This window comes from Thamnophis sirtalis, unplaced genomic scaffold (assembly GCF_051295495.1).
Source record: "Thamnophis sirtalis isolate CommonGarterSnake01/CBP01778 unplaced genomic scaffold, rThaSir2_p1.2 scaffold_1, whole genome shotgun sequence".
Taxonomy (NCBI): Eukaryota; Metazoa; Chordata; class Lepidosauria; order Squamata; family Natricidae; genus Thamnophis; species Thamnophis sirtalis.
Genome location: NW_028261381.1, coordinates 127,073,029 through 127,092,719, shown reverse-complemented (window position 1 = coordinate 127,092,719; position 19,691 = coordinate 127,073,029). Strand labels below are relative to the sequence as shown.

The window sequence follows — 19,691 nt, the reverse complement described above, 5'->3', positions numbered from 1 at the left end:
GTTGGGACCGACCAACAGTAGGCCAGCAGTGGGGGGGGGCGAATTGAACGGGACGTACCAATCGGTGCAAACGAGGAAGCGCGGATAGGTTGAATCGTCCTTAGGGCTAGCTAAGAGAAAAGGGGCGAGGAGTTGGAGATCGAAGCGTTTTATGTGCGGAGCTGGTCCTTGAGCGGCGTGTAACTTCTGTATGAAAAGTCGTTTATTTTTAATTCTCTGAAAGGGGTGGGAAAGTCGCCTGCGAGAAGCAACGAAGGAAGCCTCTGCTTTAAAACCGGATGACGTCTGGAAACAAGCCGCTTCTTACACGGACGATAACCGAAAAGGAACAACCTCACATCTTGTGAAGGGGGGATATACCTAGGCGTCTATGGGGAGGGAATATGATGAGATGGGTGCTGTGGTTTTACCACGCAAACCTCCAGCAGCAGAGCTGTCGCGTCCGAGCGCTGAGGCTGATGAGAAGGGCTGTCATTAGCATTTCGATTCAGATATATCAAACCTGTGGGCTGCATGAAGCATTAAACAGTAATGCAGCCCCCACAAAATAATAAAAATATATTTTGAAATTAACTATATCATATATATAAGAGTGCAGAGAAGAGCAACAAAGATGATTAGGGGACTGGAGGCTAAAACATGAAGAACGATTGCAGGAACTAGTTTAATGAAAAGAAGGACTAGGGGAGACATGATAGCAGCGTTTCGATATCTCAGGGGCTACCACAAAGAAGAGGGAGTCAAACTATTCTCCAAAGCACCTGAAGATACGACAAGAAGCAATGGGTGGAAACTAATCAAGGAGAGAAGCAACTCAGAACTGAGGAGAAATTTCCTGACAGTTAGAACAATTAATCAGTGGAACAGCTGGCCTCCAGAAGTTGTGAATGCTCCAACACTGGAAGTCTTTAAGAAGAGATTGAATAACCATTTGTCTGAAGTAGTGTAGGCTTTCCTGCCTAGGCAGGGGGTTGGACTAGAAGATCTCCAAGGTCCCTTCCAACTCTGTTATTCTATATTCTGGTTGCCATTTCCCCTCTCCCACTGAGCATCATGATCACCAACGGAGAAAAACAGCCAACTGTTCTTAAGGTGGGGTGGGAGGAGGATCGGTATGCCTAGGTGGTTGCTTCGAATGAGCTGTGTTGTCGCTTGGCTGTGAAACAGCACTACAGGGTGTCCAGAAATAGCCTGGCTGACACCTGCAGAGGAAAGTGGGCACAAGAAAGTTAAATCAATTAAAGTTAAAGCACAGTCATGCAGTTGTAAACCCACTTTTGGCATGTGTTCCACAAAAATGGGTTAAAGCAGACTGCATAGTTGTGGCTGACATTTTGACTTTTTCAACCCCCACGGATGCCCCTGATGATGCTGGCAGCAAGTGACCATAGCTAATATTGGAAATAGCCAAAATGGCATTCACCCCACCCCTGTAACATAAACAGTATTTTAAAAAAAATCATGCAAAACCCTGTGTTGGCAGAAGCAGGAGAAAATCTGCAATGCATTCATGATGGACATAATCAGCAAGACAGAAGTTGCGTATTTGGAATAGCAGCCAAAACCAGGGCAACAGTTTGTTATCTAACAATTGTCATTCATTGTATGTTATTGAGGTATGCAAAATAATAACACTTCCCCACCGAAGCCTTCATTTTTCTATGCATCTGTTTGTCACAAAATATCCACTAAACACAAGCATTCTAGGAACAATGATTCTTAACTAATAATACTATTTGTCCAGGGGCACTCTACCCTACTAATACTATACTATAGTATGTGTGTGTACATGTGTACACACACACACACACACACACACACACACACACACTTCAGAACTATAGCATCTCAAGCCTTTCTGTGTACTGAGAAAATGCAATAGAAGACATGGATTTTGGTTTCCTTTGCATATTCATAGGCTCCTCAAACTGGTTGGCTGTTCTTGATTTCCCTCACTCCCTATTTGTGACTCTGATATTGTGATCACTGGGAGGTCTTTGTTGACAACTCTGCCCCTTTCTCATTTAACAGCAGGCTTCAGATGCTTTCAAAGGAGAAGGAAGCCAAGGTGAGTGTTTTATGTCTGGGAACACAAGAAAGGGATCAATGTTGGGTAGTCTATTGGTGGAGGGATGCTGCAATATTTTTCCCTTCTTAAAAATTTGACTTTATATACTTGTAAATCCATGTGTCATGCTCTCTTGTAAATTTGTTTTTTTTGTATTATTTTTATAACTGTACTTCTGAGGTTAGCTACTTTTGAGTTTAAGTTATTTTTGATCATTGGCATTGTCTTATTTGATGTGGCTCAAAACCTCCTAACCAGATATTGAGAGGTTGTTTAGGAGAGAACTTTAAACTGGAAAATGATTCACTTTTAAATACTTATATATTTGTCTTCATTCAGAGCAGTAAAGCAAGGTATGGGAGTGCAAGTGATAATTCATAATGAGCATAAATTAGGAGACTGAATTAATGTATGTCATATTCCAAAGTAGTCACATTCTTGGAATCTAATTCAGCAACAAGACTGCAGTCTCTTACAGAAAAAGTACCTAAGGGGAGCAGATACATACAGATTAAGAAAAAAACCTCAGTAAACGTCTTTCATTTTAGAATAGTTTCAAGGGTTGCAAAATATTGTCATAATACTGATGAGACTCAACAATACTTTTTAGTGACATTTGAAACAGAAAAGTCAACATACAACCTAGACATGGATGAGGTCCAGTAAAACTAACTTTGATACCTGATAAAATAAAGGAATTTGGGTCAAATATTCCTTGGATTTGAAATTAGAGAAATTACTTGATATGGATCTCCTGCAGTTTGAAGGTACTGCCAATCTATCATTGTAAGCTGGATACCTTGCTGACCGTAATATCTATGACCAACTGTTGTTAATCTAGATTGGTATACAAGATCTGCCCATTTCTGGACAGGACACTGGGCTACAGTAAATCCAAAGTATTATATATTCTCAAGAGGGAAGCTTTTATTATAGTATGTGTATGTGAGAGGGCTGAAAGCCCTATGAAGTGCTATATAAGTCTAACCGCTATTGCTATTGCTAGTGTTGCTGCTTTGAGGATTTATGCTTAGTGCAAAGAAAACATTAGCTGAGTTACTGGCTGATGTTCCTTATTGTGCACATGTTGGATGTGTGCTAATAATCTACATGAGTGATGCTATTAACTCAGATTCAGAATATTATGGGATGGCTTGATTCCTGGTGATATCCAATGTAGCCATGAGTAGCCATGCTTTCTTTTGGATGTTTTTCAGTTCTCACTCTAGTTTACAGTACTTACATTCTCTGGTGGTCTTCCATCTGAGTACTGATGACATCGGCCTCTGCTAACCTTCTAAACTAATTGACGAATAGTTTATATTTACTTTATTATTGTTTCAACTTAATGACCAGAAACGAAATATACATATGAATAATGCAAGATAATATCAACTTTACCCCACAAAAAGGAGGGAAAACTTACAAACAGTTCCCCAAAAAATGATAATGTTTTCTTCCTGTCCCGTTTGTCAAAAACTAATCAAAAACACAAAAGGGACAGAAAAACAATAAAAGAAATAAGACCAATTCAAATAGTGCATATCAACAATCCATTTTTGCACATCAGTTTTCAATGTTGTGTAGGTAGTCCTCGAGTTACAACTATTCATTTAGTGAACGCTTGAAGTTACAAACTTCATTGAAAAAGTAACTTCTGTTTTCAACTTATGATTGTTGCAGCACCACCACCACCCTTCATGCGATGAAAATGAAGGCACTTGGCAACTGCCATGTATTTGCGAAAGATGCTATCCTGAACTCATGTAATCACAGTTTGCAAGTTTCTCAGCCAGCTTCCGATAAGCAAAGTCAATGGGGAAGCCAGATTAATTTAACAAACACGTTACTAATTTAACAACTACAGTGATTCACTTAACAACTATGGCAAAAAGTTTGTTAAATGGGGCAAAACTCACTTAACAACTGCCTGACTTAATCTGAGCTCTGTTGTGGTCATTAAATCAAGGATTACTTGTATTATAGGTTTTTTTTCCAGGTCCCATGTCCAAAATATCCAGAAATCTTGATAAATTCCAAATACTAGAGTTATATCCAAGAAGATAAATGATACAGTGATAAATCAGTTAATCCTATTACATTGTGAACCTGATAGCAAAGATTGCTTTCTTCATATTCATCTACCAGCCTCTCATTAGGAATGTTTTAAACTTACTAACTTGGGCAAGATGTAACATTTAATCTACCTAGATTAGCGTTTTGTTTTTCTTGCACTGTCTATTTTATTTGCAGAGTCCTCAATATCTGATTTGTACACTGTACACTGCAGTTAATCACATAGGTGTTTACATACTAAATATATTTTATTCTTTTCTTTCTGCTCCAGATTCCTAGCTAATTAAAATATAAAAAACAAAGTCCCAAGGCACCTGTACTCTCAAAATCAAAAGCTGTATCTCCCTCTACAATTTTCACTGTTTTACTGGATATCAATTCATTGTCCTGAAAGAAGAAAGAGTTATGAATGTGAATAGTATTGTTAATCAATATAATTATATTCCTAGTTCTATATGTGTAGATGGACAAAAAGGAGAGTTTTGTACTGAAGGAAATTATTCTTTTCGCCCTCCTTATTATGAATCTATTATATCTCATCTTCTTAATCAGTCAGAAGTAAATAGTGAGCTAGATATAAGCTTTCTTCTCCCCTGCTCACAGAAAGCTGAGCACCCATCTTCTAGGGAAGCTATTGCCATGAGTCCATTGCCTACCTATGGTTTTGGTAACACAACCCAATTCCATAATGAACAATTACAAGCTAAGAGAGCTAGAGTGGAAAATATTATCCAGGGAATGAGTATTATGCCAACCCCAATAGTGTCCGGTACTCTGGAGGAACAGGACCACAATTTTGAGAAAGGAAAGGAAAGCAGTAGACAGAACAAGAGGAAACAAAAACTTCCTCAACAGCAAAGTTTGCCAGGAATTTCCCTAACAAGACCTCCTAGAAGCAGCATCTCAGCAGAAGAATTCCTTCAGCTGAAAAAACAGCTCTATACTTTGCAACATCAGTTGAAGCAACTTGGAGACAGGTTTCTTCAACGTGACAAGGAAAATGATTCTAATCCAAGCCAAGAAAGTATAGAGAGAACTACGGGCTTGTTGAAGATGTATAGTGGAAAGATAGACACCAACAGTCAAGTGTTGTGTTGCGACCAGCATAAAGATTGTTTATGGAAAAGCACACCCAGAGTAAGAGACCTTGTGCTGTCAGAGAAAGAAGATACAGGCATTCAAAATTTGGAAGAAAAAACACTTTCAGAAATATTAAAACAAGAATTAACACAGGTAATGACACACGCTGTAGATTCAGTTTTGAAAAAGATCTTGCCTAAATCATCAAGCCTTCCATCTCAGTTGCCCAATAATTCCATAGGGACAGCTGTTGGAAGAAATATACCCAGTAAGTGGCTGCCTAAGATTTCTTCTCCTAAAGGTCCTATATCATTAATTGCAGAAAAATCTCTAGGCTTTCCTATTGACCCCATCCAAACAAAAAGAGAGAGAAAACTTTGCCAGGCACCAGAGAATTTTCCCTTGATCTTGACCTCTGAAGTTCAAGAAAATGGCATTCTTAGTCAAATGTTATTCTGTGGTCAAAAAGGCCATTGGAACAGTCCTCCAAGAATGGTATCTCCTGAGTCTTTAGAAGTGCCATGGCAACCAATCAAACTCAAACCATCAGGCGTGAAACAACAATATCCACCGCACTTGGAAAGTTTGGCTTCTCTTCCTTCTACAAATCCAATGCTTGCTGAAATGCATGCAATGGTGGATGGAGTGTACTTCTCAGCAAGAAATATATCCTTTAGAGGTCTTTAAAACCTCTTTGAATTTAGGGTAGGAGAGACAGCTTGCATGCAACTCATTAATACCCATTTAATATTCCCCAAACATTTCTGAAGTGGTTAGAATCAATCTTTCCTGACAATTTGAATCAAATGAGGGCTTTATTTGTTCCATTTTATCCTCCTTAAAAAAGTGACACTGCACAAAAAAGATTGAGCCTATTTTTGCCAAGAGGTAAGAGACAAAAGGCAAGACTTAAGACATCCTTCCCTTTGGAATCCCCAAAAACATTTTGAAATGTTTTGTTTCTCCTATAGCCACATCCCTTTAGTTGCCACTTGCCAAACAAATTAATAGTCTATTATTTATAAGAAAGATGCTTGAATGCTATTACCTTGATGTAAAATCTGAATTGTGCTACCTGTATTTTTCGGTCTATAAGACGCACTTTTTTGTCTCCCAAAAGGGGGTGAAAATGTCTGTGCGTCTTATAGACTGAATATTGCCGAAGCCCCGCCCACCCACTGGCCATTTTTTGGCCTCTGAACACCCCATTTTCAGACTTTGGGGGCTTTTTTCTGCCCGTTTTTGAGGCTTTTTTCTGCCCGTTTTTCAGACTTTGGGGAGAACTTTTTTGGGGGAAAAATGGCCCGAAAAAAGCCTAAAAAATGGGCCTAAAAGCCTTGAAAAATGGGTAGAAAAAAGCCTCAAAAAGGGCCAAAACAAATCCCCCCCCCAAGGGCTGAGAATGCAGCATACGGAGGCCAAAATCTCCCCCCCTCTTCTATATTTAGGTGCGTCTTATAGTCAGGGGTGTCTTACAATCCGAAAAATATGGTATTTCCTTCTACTCTTGTAAAATGAATTTAAATGCCTGCTTAAAATGAAAGCTGTCACTGCAGAGAGAAATGTTACACAATACTAGGCTATATATCCAAAGTTACTTTTATGACAATGAGTTAACTGATTTTTACTTTCATCAATCAGATGAAGCATAAAATAAAAAAATAGGTCTCCATTGCTAGTCTCCATTGCACAGGTTTAAGACAATATTTCCATTATAGTGGCACTATTGGGCATCTTTATGTTCTGGCCGGGACATCACCCTTTAGGTGTTAATCTGTATTTCTTTACACGTCTTCCAAGATGAGATCCTAGATTTTTCCCCCCAACGTCCCATCTGATAACATTGCTATTGTATTGATATAGAACACAGCAATAGAAAGGAATCTCATGGGGACATGTAGCATTGGTTGGGCTGTGCAGAATATCTGATTTGAGGAGTACAGTAGGATTTGGAGCATACCTGGGCTTTCAAGTACCATCTGCTCCTGGAAACACTTTTAAAGCAAAAATGCTTTCTTGGGCTTGTATGAGAGCAGTCTGCAGCTGATTTGTAATTGCAGAAAAAGTTGCTTTTAATGTAAGGCATTCCCAATAGGTGCTACACACCCTGTCCAGAGGTAGGTTGCTCCCGGTTTGGCCCAGATTGGGCGAACCGGTAGTGGCGGTGGCAGGAGGCTCCGCCCACCTGCCTGAATGCTTCTATGCATGCATAGAGGCGTCGCACGCATGAGCGAACTGGTAGTAAAAAAGAATGGAAACCCACCATTGATCCTGTCCTATGCATTTAGATAGCTGTACAGCCCCAAGTTGGGCAAATATTTTTTTCCTTGACTCCAGAATAAATCCAGGAAGCTTTGACCCCAGGCCATCTGAAAAAGGCTAAACTGATGTTCTTCTTCTCGCGCTATCCCACATCTTCCCTGTTGAAAGTTTATTTTCCAGATATACAGGTAAGCTTAACTTCATGTATTTCATTGCTAACGTATAACAGATTCTCCAAAACCCCGCTTAGCAGAGCATGGATATTTGTGAAAACTGGAAAGGGAAGCAAAGATGATGCAAAAATTAAGTACCAATCATATTATGTCCAGCTGTGTACAAAATCCTTGCAGATTGACACTGTACTCATGATCTTTGCCTAATGACCACTTGTTCAGAAACTATTGACCTACTGTATATTAACACCAACGAAGTGGTACTTATGACCTTGACGTTCTGACTGTTGCAATATCCCTCGTGATTGCAACTGGCTCCTGATTATGACATTGCAGCATTGTATGGTCATGTGATCGCTGTGTGCAACCATCTCTCTCAGCTTCCTATACACAAATTCAATAGGGAAGCCAGCAGAAAGTTTCAAGTGGTGACAATCCAGAGTGATTTGCTTAACGACAGCAAGCCAAAGTGCTGGAATTTCTGTCAATAAGTGCACAATCGCGTGACATCATACTTTACTATTATATTTCTTAGTAATGGAAATTCCACTTCCAGTTACTTCGTTATGAAAGGACTACCTATATGCAATGGTGGGATTCAGCCAATTTGCACCACTTCGGGAGAACCGGTTGTTAACTTTCTGAGCAGTTGGTGAACTGGTTGTTGGAAGAAATTATTAGGGCAGAGAACCGGTTGTTAAATTATTTAAATCCCACCACTGCTAGGGAATGTTTTTGGAGGGAACACATACACAGATATAATACAATGTAGTTTCCAGATGTTGAAAGAAATGTCCTTCTGGGTTCAGCTCCAAGTGGGGAAGAAGACACTGGAGACATGGAGGCTGCTTGGAAAGATGGTTTATTGTTGGACAGGGCCACATGGCTTGAGCCCTGAACAGAAAAGGTGATCACATGTTTTAGTGTTGATGGAGAAGAAGAGAGAAGGACTGAGGAAGGGGCTTGCTAGGCTTTTTATACCCTGTTTAGTCCCACCTCTCTGTTTCCTGTTCCTGTGTAAGAAATGTATTCTGATTGGTTGTCAGACTCCAATGGTGCCATGCAGGGGGCTACTCTCTAGGCTGTGATGAGTTCTCAGATGCCTTGTGGTCAGCTGAGTATATTATCATGCCTTTCTGTAGCTGCTGGTGAAGTCTTTATTATGTAAAGTGGGCTAGCCTGGCTAGTCTTAATGACCCATTAACTGGGGATGGGCAGAAAGCTACAGGCAACTATTCTGTCTTTTAAAACATGTTTCTTATTTTTCACATCCAAAGAAATATTCTGCCTTTTCAATATTTCCTATGATATTTCATTTTTCTGGGAGAGGGCTGGATGATAACTTCCCACACAGAGAAAACAGAAGTTCACATATAATGCTATGTTAACTTTTTTAACAGTTTACTCGCTGTATCACCTCCCAGCTCATCAAGTGGTTTAGCAATTTCCGTGAATTTTATTACATCCAGATGGAAAAATTTGCAAGACAAGCTCTCTTGGAAGGAATTACTGAACTCGGTGATCTTATCGTTACCAGGGACTGTGCTCTCTTCCAGATCCTCAATGTCCATTACAACAAAGGGAATGATTTTGAGGTGAGACTATATTTGAATAGCATAGAAAAAGCACCATCCACAATCTCTTCAGATCAGAATACCACAGAGATCACCTTAGCTTAATTATTATTTATTGTGAAACTAATTGAGGAAGCTGTATCACAGCCCTGCATCTCAAAAAATGGTGATACTGGTTACATTCTGATCCTACTATTTAGAGACTTAAAGTGTTGAAATATTTCCCGAATTATCTAATAAGAATAACAGAAGTTTCTATTCCAAATACATTTAATGAAGTAACAATGTAGCTGCTTAAATGATAACATTATGTGGTGTAAGTACTTGAGCAGTTGTTCACACATATACAGTCAAGGTTGACTCAGCCTTCCATCCTTCCGAGGTGGGTGAAATGAGGACCCAGACTGTGGGGGCGATATGCTGACTCTGTAAACCGCTTAGAGAGGGCTGAAAGCCCTATGAAGTGGTATATAAGTCTAACTGTTATTGCTATTGCTATTGCTACTGCTACAGTCTTCTCTGTGATTGTTCTGCTACTGTTGAATGCAAAGCCCCATGCATACTGCATTCCTTTGTCATATTTTGTTAAGGAGGAGCTTAACATTAAGGGTGTTTTTGTTATTCTGATGGATATTTATATTGATGTTTTTAAATTGTGAACCGTATAAAGTTTTTTAGAGAACAGGTACAGAACAATACATAACGGGATAATTAAATAAGATACTCTTAATGGATGAGTCCCTGCTCGACAGGATCCAATTCTGATATTAAACCATAGATGGTTAGAGGTAGATGGTTTTAGGACCATGAATTGACAATTTATCAATTATGGTATAAAATTAATGGTAACTTGGGGAACATAGGTAGTTTCTAGCAAACACCGCAGTGCAATAGCTTTGCTAAAATGAGGCTGATCGTTGATCATACAGGTGTCAAATTAATAAACTTTTCCTAAACTTTTCATTCTATCTTCACAGGTTCCTGATGGTTTCTTGGATGTTGCCAGTCTGACCCTTCAGGAATTCTTTAGTGCTGTCAGAGCAGGGCGGGATTTGGATCCTTCCTGGAAAAAACCAATTTACAAAATAATTTCCAAGCTTGATAGTGAGATCCCAGATGTATTTAAATCCTCTAATTGCCCTAAGGAATTTACCCAAGATTAATGTACAGTGATCATGGCATGCGATTGAAATGATTCTAGTGCTGTGTAAGTTTTGACTGTATACTAAGGCAACAATTGAAATCTGAATCAACAGAGAAAGTACGATTAATATTCTAATATTTTATAAATATATGAAAGGAACATTTTGGGACTATATACAGAAAGGTTTTCTGGTGTATCCCTTAGTTGTATGTTTTATTACTTATTTATTAAGCAAACTATATAAGCAGACATATAGCTGCCTGTCTACCAAAAGAAACACTTTGCAGTAACAGAATATAGTACCATACATTAAAAAGACGATGAGGGTCCAATAAAACTTGCAATCATTTGTCTACCATCTCTTTCATTTACTCCACCACTGGATCCACTGGATTCAGTATCTGGGAGAAAATCCAAGTTTTCACTATTTCTCTGAAGGCCCAATTGGATTGGGGCCATCTCTGTCTCTGGGGAGAGGCTGTTTCATAAATCAGATGCCATGCAGAGAAGGCAAGCCCCACTGAAGCCCTATAGGCAACACCGTTTCATCCAGGATTGTTTTCTACAATCCTTCTTTATTTCCTCTGAAAAAGAATGCGGAGCCAAGCTGCAGTGTGATCAGTCAATAGTATGATAGGATAAATAATAAATATGATACATTTCCTTGAAATCTACTGAATTGCCATAAATGTTTATAAGGTATTACTTCTGTACAATTACCTAATACAGTGGTGTCACTCATGTCACGGTGGCGTCATGTGATGTATCAGGACTTTCTCCCCGTTTGCTAAACTGGGTATGGGCATGGCCAGTGCGTGACACATTTGGCCCCGTGACCCGTCAAAAGCGCGGACGGCAAAAGCGCAATCGACAAAATCGCGCCTTTGACGCCATCACAGCGCGACGAAAAAGATCGAAAAATTCAAATAAAAATTAATAAAAATTAAATTAAAGCAAGCCGATTCACATAAAGGTAAGGGTTAGGTTTAGGGTTAGGGTTAGGGTTAGGTTAAGGGTTAGGGTTAGCTTTAGAGCGTTAGCATTAGCGTTAGGGTTAGGTTAAGGGTTAGCGTTAGGTTTTTCGTTACTTTAACGGTTAGGTTTAGGGTTAGGTTTAGGGTTAGGTTAAGAGTTAGGTTTAGGGTTAGGTTTAGGGTTAGGTTTGGGGGGCTTAGGGTAAGGTTTTCGCTTTATTTTTACATTTTTTGAACTTTTTCGTCGCGCTGTGATGACGTCACAGCGCGCTTTTGTCGAGCGCGATTTTGTCCTACGCGCTTTTGTGGTGGAACCATTTGGCCCATGGGCTGGGAGTTTGACAGCCCTCATCTAATACATCCATTTAAATTCTGTTATTTTTTTCTCGGAATATGAACCCTTAAAATACTCTGTTATAAATATGAATTTAGGCATGCTCTACTTTTGTTCAATGGTCCTAACAGAATTTATAGAACCCTTAGCATAATGAGCTACCTTTAGAAAACTAATGTTTGAAAAGGAGGGGCAATACATTTATTATTAAATAAGCATCTACATAATGGGTGTCAAACTCACGGTGTCACTTCGTCACTTGATGTTTTTTCCATTTGCGGAGGTGGGGTAGACGTGGCCTGCGCATAATGCATCCAGCCCGCGGGCTGCCAGTTTCACACTCCTGATCTACATTAACATTTATACCTTGTGCCATTCTTTCAAGAAACATAGTGTTCTCATTATATTGATTTCTGTCATTTTCATGTCTTCATTTCATGCTCAGGCCATGAATGAGACAACCACTGTTCCCTCTAAGGTGCGCGCGTGCGCTGCCGCGCACGTCGCTAGAAACCTCCGCGCAGAGCTTTCTAACCTCCGCGCAGAGCTTTCTACCAAAGCAAACGTGGAGAAGTCCTTTGCAGGCAGCTAGAACTGGCCACCTGCAAGGGACCTCCCCAGACTTGTTTTGATGAGCCGCCAGTCCTCTTGCTTCTTCTCCTTCACCAGCAAAGCTGCCGCAGTGGTGCCTCTCTCTCCACGCGGAGCACCTGAGCTGGCCCCCGCGTTATCCCTCCCCCTTCCTCCTCTGCCGTGCTTTTGAGGCCGCGGGAGCTAGTAGGAAAGCGGCGGAGGTGGAGGCGATGACAGGGATAACCCAGAGCCCAGCTGAGGTGCTCCGAGCGAAGGGGGAGGCACCACCGCCGCTGCTTTGCCGGTGAAGGAGAAGGAGCAAGAGGACTGGCAGCTTTGAAATGGTCCCGCCGGCTGCAGATTTGATTCAGCGTAAGCAGGGGCCGAACACATGCTGAGCCGACTTTGCGCAGTGAGGCGGAGTAATTCAACCCCCCCCAAAGAACACGTGTCTCTGTGTGTGTGTGTGTGTGTGTGTGTGTGTGTGTGAGAGAGAGAGAGAGTGTGTGTGAGAGAGAGAGAGAGAGAGAGAGAGAGAGAGAGAGAGAGAGAGAGAGAGAGAGAGAGTTGGATCAAAATTGGTGGCCAAAGGAGTGGAGGGAAGGAAGGAAGGAAGCCCTGCCCCCTGTGAAAAAAACTGAAGATGGAGCAGTGAATGAATAAACCATAAAAGCAACAAACAGTTAATGCGTAAGTAAGCTGAAGAGGAAGTTCTCAACTAAGGAAGAAATATTAGAAAGAAATATAAAAAGCTCAATATGCCAAAACACTTATTTTAGTCTTCATTTAATTACTTGTATTGTAGTCTGATGTAACATCTTTTTAAAGTTAACGTTAGTTAGAAAAGATAGGGTACAAAACTTAAATAATAAAAAAAATTGTACATTCATTTTGAAAAATAAATGCAATACTTGATTAATTTCATATCTTTATTTAAAATAGTTTTGGCATGGCATATGATTTTATTGACTCAGTTGGAAATGATGTGGATGTTGTATCTGATTCTGAGGCATATATATTCTTAAGTAACATAACATATAGCATATTGTCCAAACTTGCTAGACTATTTAATTGATCTTATTACTTTAAAGGGGGAGAGTTTCATGATGAATTATTTTATTACATTTATGTTGTATTTATATATTATATTTATTACATTTATATTCCACATTATATATTTGTATTGTTATTTTAGTGTTTATTGTCAATTTTGATAGATATATTGATATATCAATACTGATTTTAATCATACTAAATAACAATTACTGCTATTATTTATCAGCATTAAATATTTACATTTTTAATATCGAGTTAGTCATATTTTAGAATAATAGGATTATCTTTTAATAGGATAATTGGCAAAATCTAATTCAAATGTGATGGGTTGCATTCCAAAGGAATGTGAGAGGACAGGTTGCCTGCAAAATGCCAGGACCCAGGACCTGTTGGTGCCATGTCTCTCTCTAGCCAGTCTAATGATCTAAAAGCTGAGCAGAAGTCTTTTTTTTTTCAGGGTGAGCGGAAAAGTATAGTGTTTGAGTAGCACATTTTCATGCCTGGCATTCATCAGGCTGAAACCTCGCTCACAATCAATGTTCCCTCTAATTTTTTTTCAGGGTGAGCGGAAAAGTATAGTGTTTGAGCGGCACAGTTTCATGCCTGAGCACCTAAGAGAGCAACAGTTTGAACTTCTGTCTCGTCTGCTGGACATTTGCGCAACATTCCAAGCGCCAAGCACCAATTGTGAGCGAGGTTTCAGCCTGATGAATGCCAGGCATGAAAATGTGCTACTCAAACACTATACTTTTCCGCTCACCCTGAAAAAAAAAAGACTTCTGCTCAGCTTTTAGATCATTAGACTGGCTAGAGAGAGACATGGCACCAACAGGTCCTGGGTCCTGGCATTTTGCAGGCAACCTGTCCTCTCACATTCCTTTGGAATGCAACCCATCACATTTGAATTAGATTTTGCCAATTATCCTATTAAAAGATAATCCTATTATTCTAAAATATGACTAACTCGATATTAAAAATGTAAATATTTAATGCTGATAAATAATAGCAGTAATTGTTATTTAGTATGATTAAAATCAGTATTGATATATCAATATATCTATCAAAATTGACAATAAACACTAAAATAACAATACAAATATATAATGTGGAATATAAATGTAATAAATATAATATATAAATACAACATAAATGTAATAAAATAATTCATCATGAAACTCTCCCCCTTTAAAGTAATAAGATCAATTAAATAGTCTAGCAAGTTTGGACAATATGCTATATGTTATGTTACTTAAGAATATATATGCCTCAGAATCAGATACAACATCCACATCATTTCCAACTGAGTCAATAAAATCATATGCCATGCCAAAACTATTTTAAATAAAGATATGAAATTAATCAAGTATTGCATTTATTTTTCAAAATGAATGTACAATTTTTTTTATTATTTAAGTTTTGTACCCTATCTTTTCTAACTAACGTTAACTTTAAAAAGATGTTACATCAGACTACAATACAAGTAATTAAATGAAGACTAAAATAAGTGTTTTGGCATATTGAGCTTTTTATATTTCTTTCTAATATTTCTTCCTTAGTTGAGAACTTCCTCTTCAGCTTACTTACGCATTAACTGTTTGTTGCTTTTATGGTTTATTCATTCACTGCTCCATCTTCAGTTTTTTTCACAGGGGGCAGGGCTTCCTTCCTTCCTTCCCTCCACTCCTTTGGCCACCAATTTTGATCCAACTCTCTCTCTCTCTCTCTCTCTCTCTCTCTCTCTCTCTCTCTCTCTCTCTCTCTCACACACACTCTCTCTCTCTCTCACACACACACACACACACACACACACACACACACACAGAGACACGTGTTCTTTGGGGGGGGTTGAATTACTCCGCCTCACTGCGCAAAGTCGGCTCAGCATGTGTTCGGCCCCTGCTTACGCTGAATCAAATCTGCAGCCGGCGGGACCATTTCAAAGCTGCCAGTCCTCTTGCTCCTTCTCCTTCACCGGCAAAGCAGCGGCGGTGGTGCCTCCCCCTTCGCTCGGAGCACCTCAGCTGGGCTCTGGGTTATCCCTGTCATCGCCTCCACCTCCGCCGCTTTCCTACTAGCTCCCGCGGCCTCAAAAGCACGGCAGAGGAGGAAGGGGGAGGGATAACGCGGGGGCCAGCTCAGGTGCTCCGCGTGGAGAGAGAGGCACCACTGCGGGAGCTTTGCTGGTGAAGGAGAAGAAGCAAGAGGACTGGCGGCTCATCAAAACAAGTCTGGGGAGGTCCCTTGCAGGTGGCCAGTTCTAGCTGCCTGCAAAGGACTTCTCCACGTTTGCTTTGGTAGAAAGCTCTGCGCGGAGGTTAGAAAGCTCTGCGCGGAGGTTTCTAGCGACGTGCGCGGCAGCGCACGCGCGCACCTTAGAGGGAACAGTGCTCACAATTGGTGCTTGGCGCTTGGAATGTTGCGCAAATGTCCAGCAGACGAGACAGAAGTTCAAACTGTTGCTCTCTTAGGTGCTCAGGCATGAAACTGTGCCGCTCAAACACTATACTTTTCCGCTCACCCTGAAAAAAAATTAGAGGGAACATTGGAGACAACCTTAAGTCTTCCTAAATTGTACCAGAGTTAAAATACTATTTCCCTCCTTAGTCTGACAAAGGTCAAGCCTGAAGTTAGCAAAATCTATTAAGCTACTAGGGAGGGAAATCAGGTGACTGGCAGGACAGGGAAAAGCAGCACTAGATGCAGGAAATGGATATGTAATGTGGACAGTGGATTTCAGGCTGGTATAAAAACAATACTTACTGACTCAAGATGAGTGACTACAACTTTACCTCCACCATGGGAAAATTCCTTTTGCTTTTATAGTCTCCTTTGTCTGCATCTCACTCTCTGGCTCATGTCTTATCTAGAAGAGTGGTAAGACTATGTCATCTCTTGAATGAGATTAGTAATGACTCTTAATTGGAATCACAGAGTAACCCGGCCCTATGCCAATAACCCCATTCCCCAAAAGGATAAGAACATAGGAAGATGTTTTATATCAGGTCACACTATCTGTCCATCCAGTGCCGTACTATTTAATTGAACAACAGTTTTCTGCAGTGTCCCTTGTTACCTACATTAAAAATATCACTTAATACTTTCCCTTTAAATTGTAAGGAATCTGAAGTTTGTGTGTTTTGCTTCTCCTCGTTCAAATTCTCATCCTGACAACTGGCTGACAGCAATGCCCGTTTTCTTAATTAAACGTATTTCATAGCATTGTTGTGAGAATGAAGAACTATATTTTGAGTTCCCTGGGAAAATAAAAATGTAATAAATCAATACATTTTTGCCTGGTTGCATTTTCTTGAGTTACCCCAATAAAAAGTGTAATAGGTTAGCATTTTGATGTTGCAAATTCAACATAGATTCCATTGTGAACCAAGGAAAGATTATAATGGCCCTAGAAATTCTGAAGGTGCAGTTATTTCTAACTGTAGATAACTGGGCATGAGATTTAGATAGGCTGTAATTTGGTCAATTCATCTCAGTCAATCCAAACGAAGGTTTGGATTATAAACAAAATTAGAAAGAGTTAACCCTGTGCCTTCCAGCGGCTGCCATTGGAAATCAGCAAGTAGCGATACTGTCATAATGTAAATGAATTGAATCCTAATTCAGCCGCCAAACATTGAAAAATGAAAGCGGCGGGCGAAGAGACGTCAAGAGCCGGAGGCTGCAGTTGTGCACTAGCAGCGTCCCACGGTCGTCCCCCCGCCCCGTCCCCGCCTCCGCAGAAAGCCGGGCGAGCGAGGCACCGCCCAGCGCACACTGTCCATGCGGCGAAGGGCCGAGAAAGAGGAGGAGCTCCGCGGGCCTTATGCAGATGAGGCGCCGGCGCCGGGCATTGTGGGGAAGCGACAAGTGCGGCGCACGGAGGATCGCGAGTGTGTGTGCCTCCCACGGCCTCCGCTCGCGGTGTTGTCAGCAAGTTTCCGTGTGTGAGAAGCGTGATGTGGAGGAAGTGGGCGACGTACTATGGGCCACCGTGAGCTGAAGTGAGTGGAGCGATGATGGGAACGGGTCCCGGCGCGAAGCAAAGCATACTTACCTGGCAGGGGAGACACCTTGATCATGAAGGAGGTTTTCCCAGGGTGAGGCTCATCCATTGCACTTCGGGTGTGCTGACCCCTGCGATTTCCCCAAATGCGGGAAACTCGACTGCATAATTTGTGGTAGTGGGGGACTGCGTTCGCGCTTTCCCCTGATTTTTCTGGTTAAAGAATAGATCAATGGATTTTTGTGTGTGTCGGTCATTGTTGCTTTACCAGGGTGTGTTTTTTTGTTTCGCTATATTGTCGTCCGGTTTTTCTCGGACTCTTGTGGAAAGAGACTCTGATAATTCTGATCAAGTTCTTCATTTGCACTAAATCGGTGGAAATTGCTAAGGAAACAGACAACCGTTCCACAAATACACACCTCCCACCATGGGAAACAACTCTCCTAAACCTTTGTTCCTAATTAGATTCACAGTAAAATATCAAACTGCTCAAAAGGGTAAAGTTCTATGTATTTTACATTTTTCTTTATAACTAATCATAAATAGCTTAGGTACCAGGTTAAATTGAACACCAGTGATTTCCAGTGTGCAGGCCTTGGTAAAAAAAAAAGCTGCTGCCTTTACTGCCAGCAGATCTCTTAGGGGAAAAAAACATGCAACCAACTCAGTCAAATACAATAAAGCTTCCATAGTTGACCATCTCCCAGATTGATTACCTCCCTAAAATGACTTAATTTTCATAGACCGGACATATAGTATGTATCTTGACCACCTAGACTTTGACACACAGTACTAATGGGCTGCTGGGGGTCTGCAGGGGTTCAGAAGAACCTCTAGCTAAGATTCTATGCAGTTCGGAGAATCCCCAAATCCCAGTCCTGGCTGGGCCCGCCAACCCCACCTCCCCATGAGTCCCCTCGCAGCCCATTTTGGATGCAGGTAAGTGCAGGGTACGCACAGAGGCTCAGAGATGGTGAAAAATGGGCCTACCAGAGGTTGGCTGTTTCCTTAGCAATTTCCACTGATCTAGTGATTAGAATTATGAGACCCTCTTTCCATGTTTCTCCAAGAAAACATTGGATTTGAGAATCTATATATATAAATGCCAAAACACACAGGAATCAAGAAATCTCCAGAACTGTAAAGCCTACAAAATTGAAATTTGGCATGTATGTTCCTCTTGGCTTCTAGGTGCTTGGTAACAAAAATATTTTTCGAAATGATGATCAGGGCATTAGTATTTCATATATTATCATCACTCTCTGATATTAAGGACTTAGACTTCTACTCCCCCCTCAAGTTCAATCTGAAAACTTGGACTTGGCCAGCAAGTGACTCATCCATCCTGCGGGCTGTGAGTTTGGAGAGGAACCTGAGGGAAAGGTGGTGATGAGATAGGAGCTTCTGTAGGGCACGGCTAAGGATAAGAGATGTTACCGTGGGAGTTCTGGTGAGAGTGAAGTAGACTTAGTAGAGAACTAGCGAAGCACTAAAAATACACATGCTCGTAACGCAGTGGACGACACAAAAAAAATATATTGATCTATTCTTTAACCAGAAAAATCAGGGGAAAGCGCGAACGCAGTCCCCCACTACCACAAATTATGCAGTCGAGTTTCCCGCATTTGGGGAAATCGCAGGGGTCAGCACACCCGAAGTGCAATGGATGAGCCTCACCCTGGGAAAACCTCCTTCATGATCAAGGTGTCTCCCCTGCCAGGTAAGTATGCTTTGCTTCGCGCCGGGACCCGCTCCCATCATCGCTCCACTCACTTCAGCTCACGGTGGCCCATAGTACGTCGCCCACTTCCTCCAGATCACGCTTCTCACACACGGAAACTTGCTGACAACACCGCGAGCGGAGGCCGTGGGAGGCACACACACTCGCGATCCTCCGTGCGCCGCACTTGTCGCTTCCCCACAATGCCCGGCGCCGGCGCCTTATCTGCATAAGGCCCGCGGAGCTCCTCCTCTTTCTCGGCCCTTCGCCGCATGGACAGTGTGCGCTGGGCGGTGCCTCGCTCGCCCGGCTTTCTGCGGAGGCGGGGACGGGGCGGGGGGACGACCGTGGGACGCTGCTAGTGCACAACTGCAGCCTCCGGCTCTTGACGTCTCTTCGCCCGCCGCTTTCATTTTTCAATGTTTGGCGGCTGAATTAGGATTCAATTCATTTACATTATGACAGTATCGCTACTTGCTGATTTCCAATGGCAGCCGCTGGAAGGCACAGGGTTAACTCTTTCTAATTTTGTTTATAATCCAAACTTTCGTTTGGATTGACTGAGATGAATCGACCAAATTACAGCCTACCTAAATCTCATGCCCAGTTATCTACAGTTAGAAATAACTGCACCTTCAGAATTTCTAGGGCCATTAT

The 19,691-nt window shown here is 41.3% G+C and overlaps 1 protein-coding gene and 2 non-coding genes across 3 annotated transcripts; 2 read left to right on the top strand and 1 right to left on the bottom strand.

Moving 5' to 3' along the window:
• Window positions 1-4,436: 4,436 nt before the first annotated feature.
• On the top strand, window positions 4,437-11,150 carry PROX2 (prospero homeobox 2). Its single transcript, XM_014057160.2, has 5 exons — window positions 4,437-5,903; window positions 7,285-7,301; window positions 7,573-7,674; window positions 9,060-9,254; window positions 10,211-11,150. Exons 1-5 carry the CDS (start codon window positions 4,550-4,552, stop codon window positions 10,394-10,396), a joined length of 1,854 nt encoding a protein of 617 aa, XP_013912635.2. The 5' UTR covers window positions 4,437-4,549; the 3' UTR covers window positions 10,397-11,150.
• Window positions 11,151-17,357: 6,207 nt separating this feature from the next.
• On the top strand, window positions 17,358-17,521 carry LOC148049727 (U1 spliceosomal RNA). The gene has a single exon (XR_015695292.1). It is a non-coding gene; the product is annotated as a U1 spliceosomal RNA (small nuclear RNA).
• A 1,357-nt stretch (window positions 17,522-18,878) lies between these two features.
• Window positions 18,879-19,042, bottom strand: LOC148049726 (U1 spliceosomal RNA). The gene has a single exon (XR_015695282.1). It is a non-coding gene; the product is annotated as a U1 spliceosomal RNA (small nuclear RNA).
• Between the last annotated feature and the right edge of the window lie 649 nt (window positions 19,043-19,691).

Bases quoted from the DNA above. Each gene is read 5' to 3' on its own strand.
- PROX2 (XM_014057160.2), top strand. From the start codon at position 4,550: ATGAATGTGAATAGTATTGTTAATCAATATAATTATATTCCTAGTTCT. The intron at 7,675-9,059 runs GTAAGCTTAACT...CTTTTTTAACAG, and splicing joins TTTATTTTCCAGATATACAG to TTTACTCGCTGTATCACCTC. The intron at 9,255-10,210 runs GTGAGACTATAT...CTATCTTCACAG, and splicing joins ACAAAGGGAATGATTTTGAG to GTTCCTGATGGTTTCTTGGA.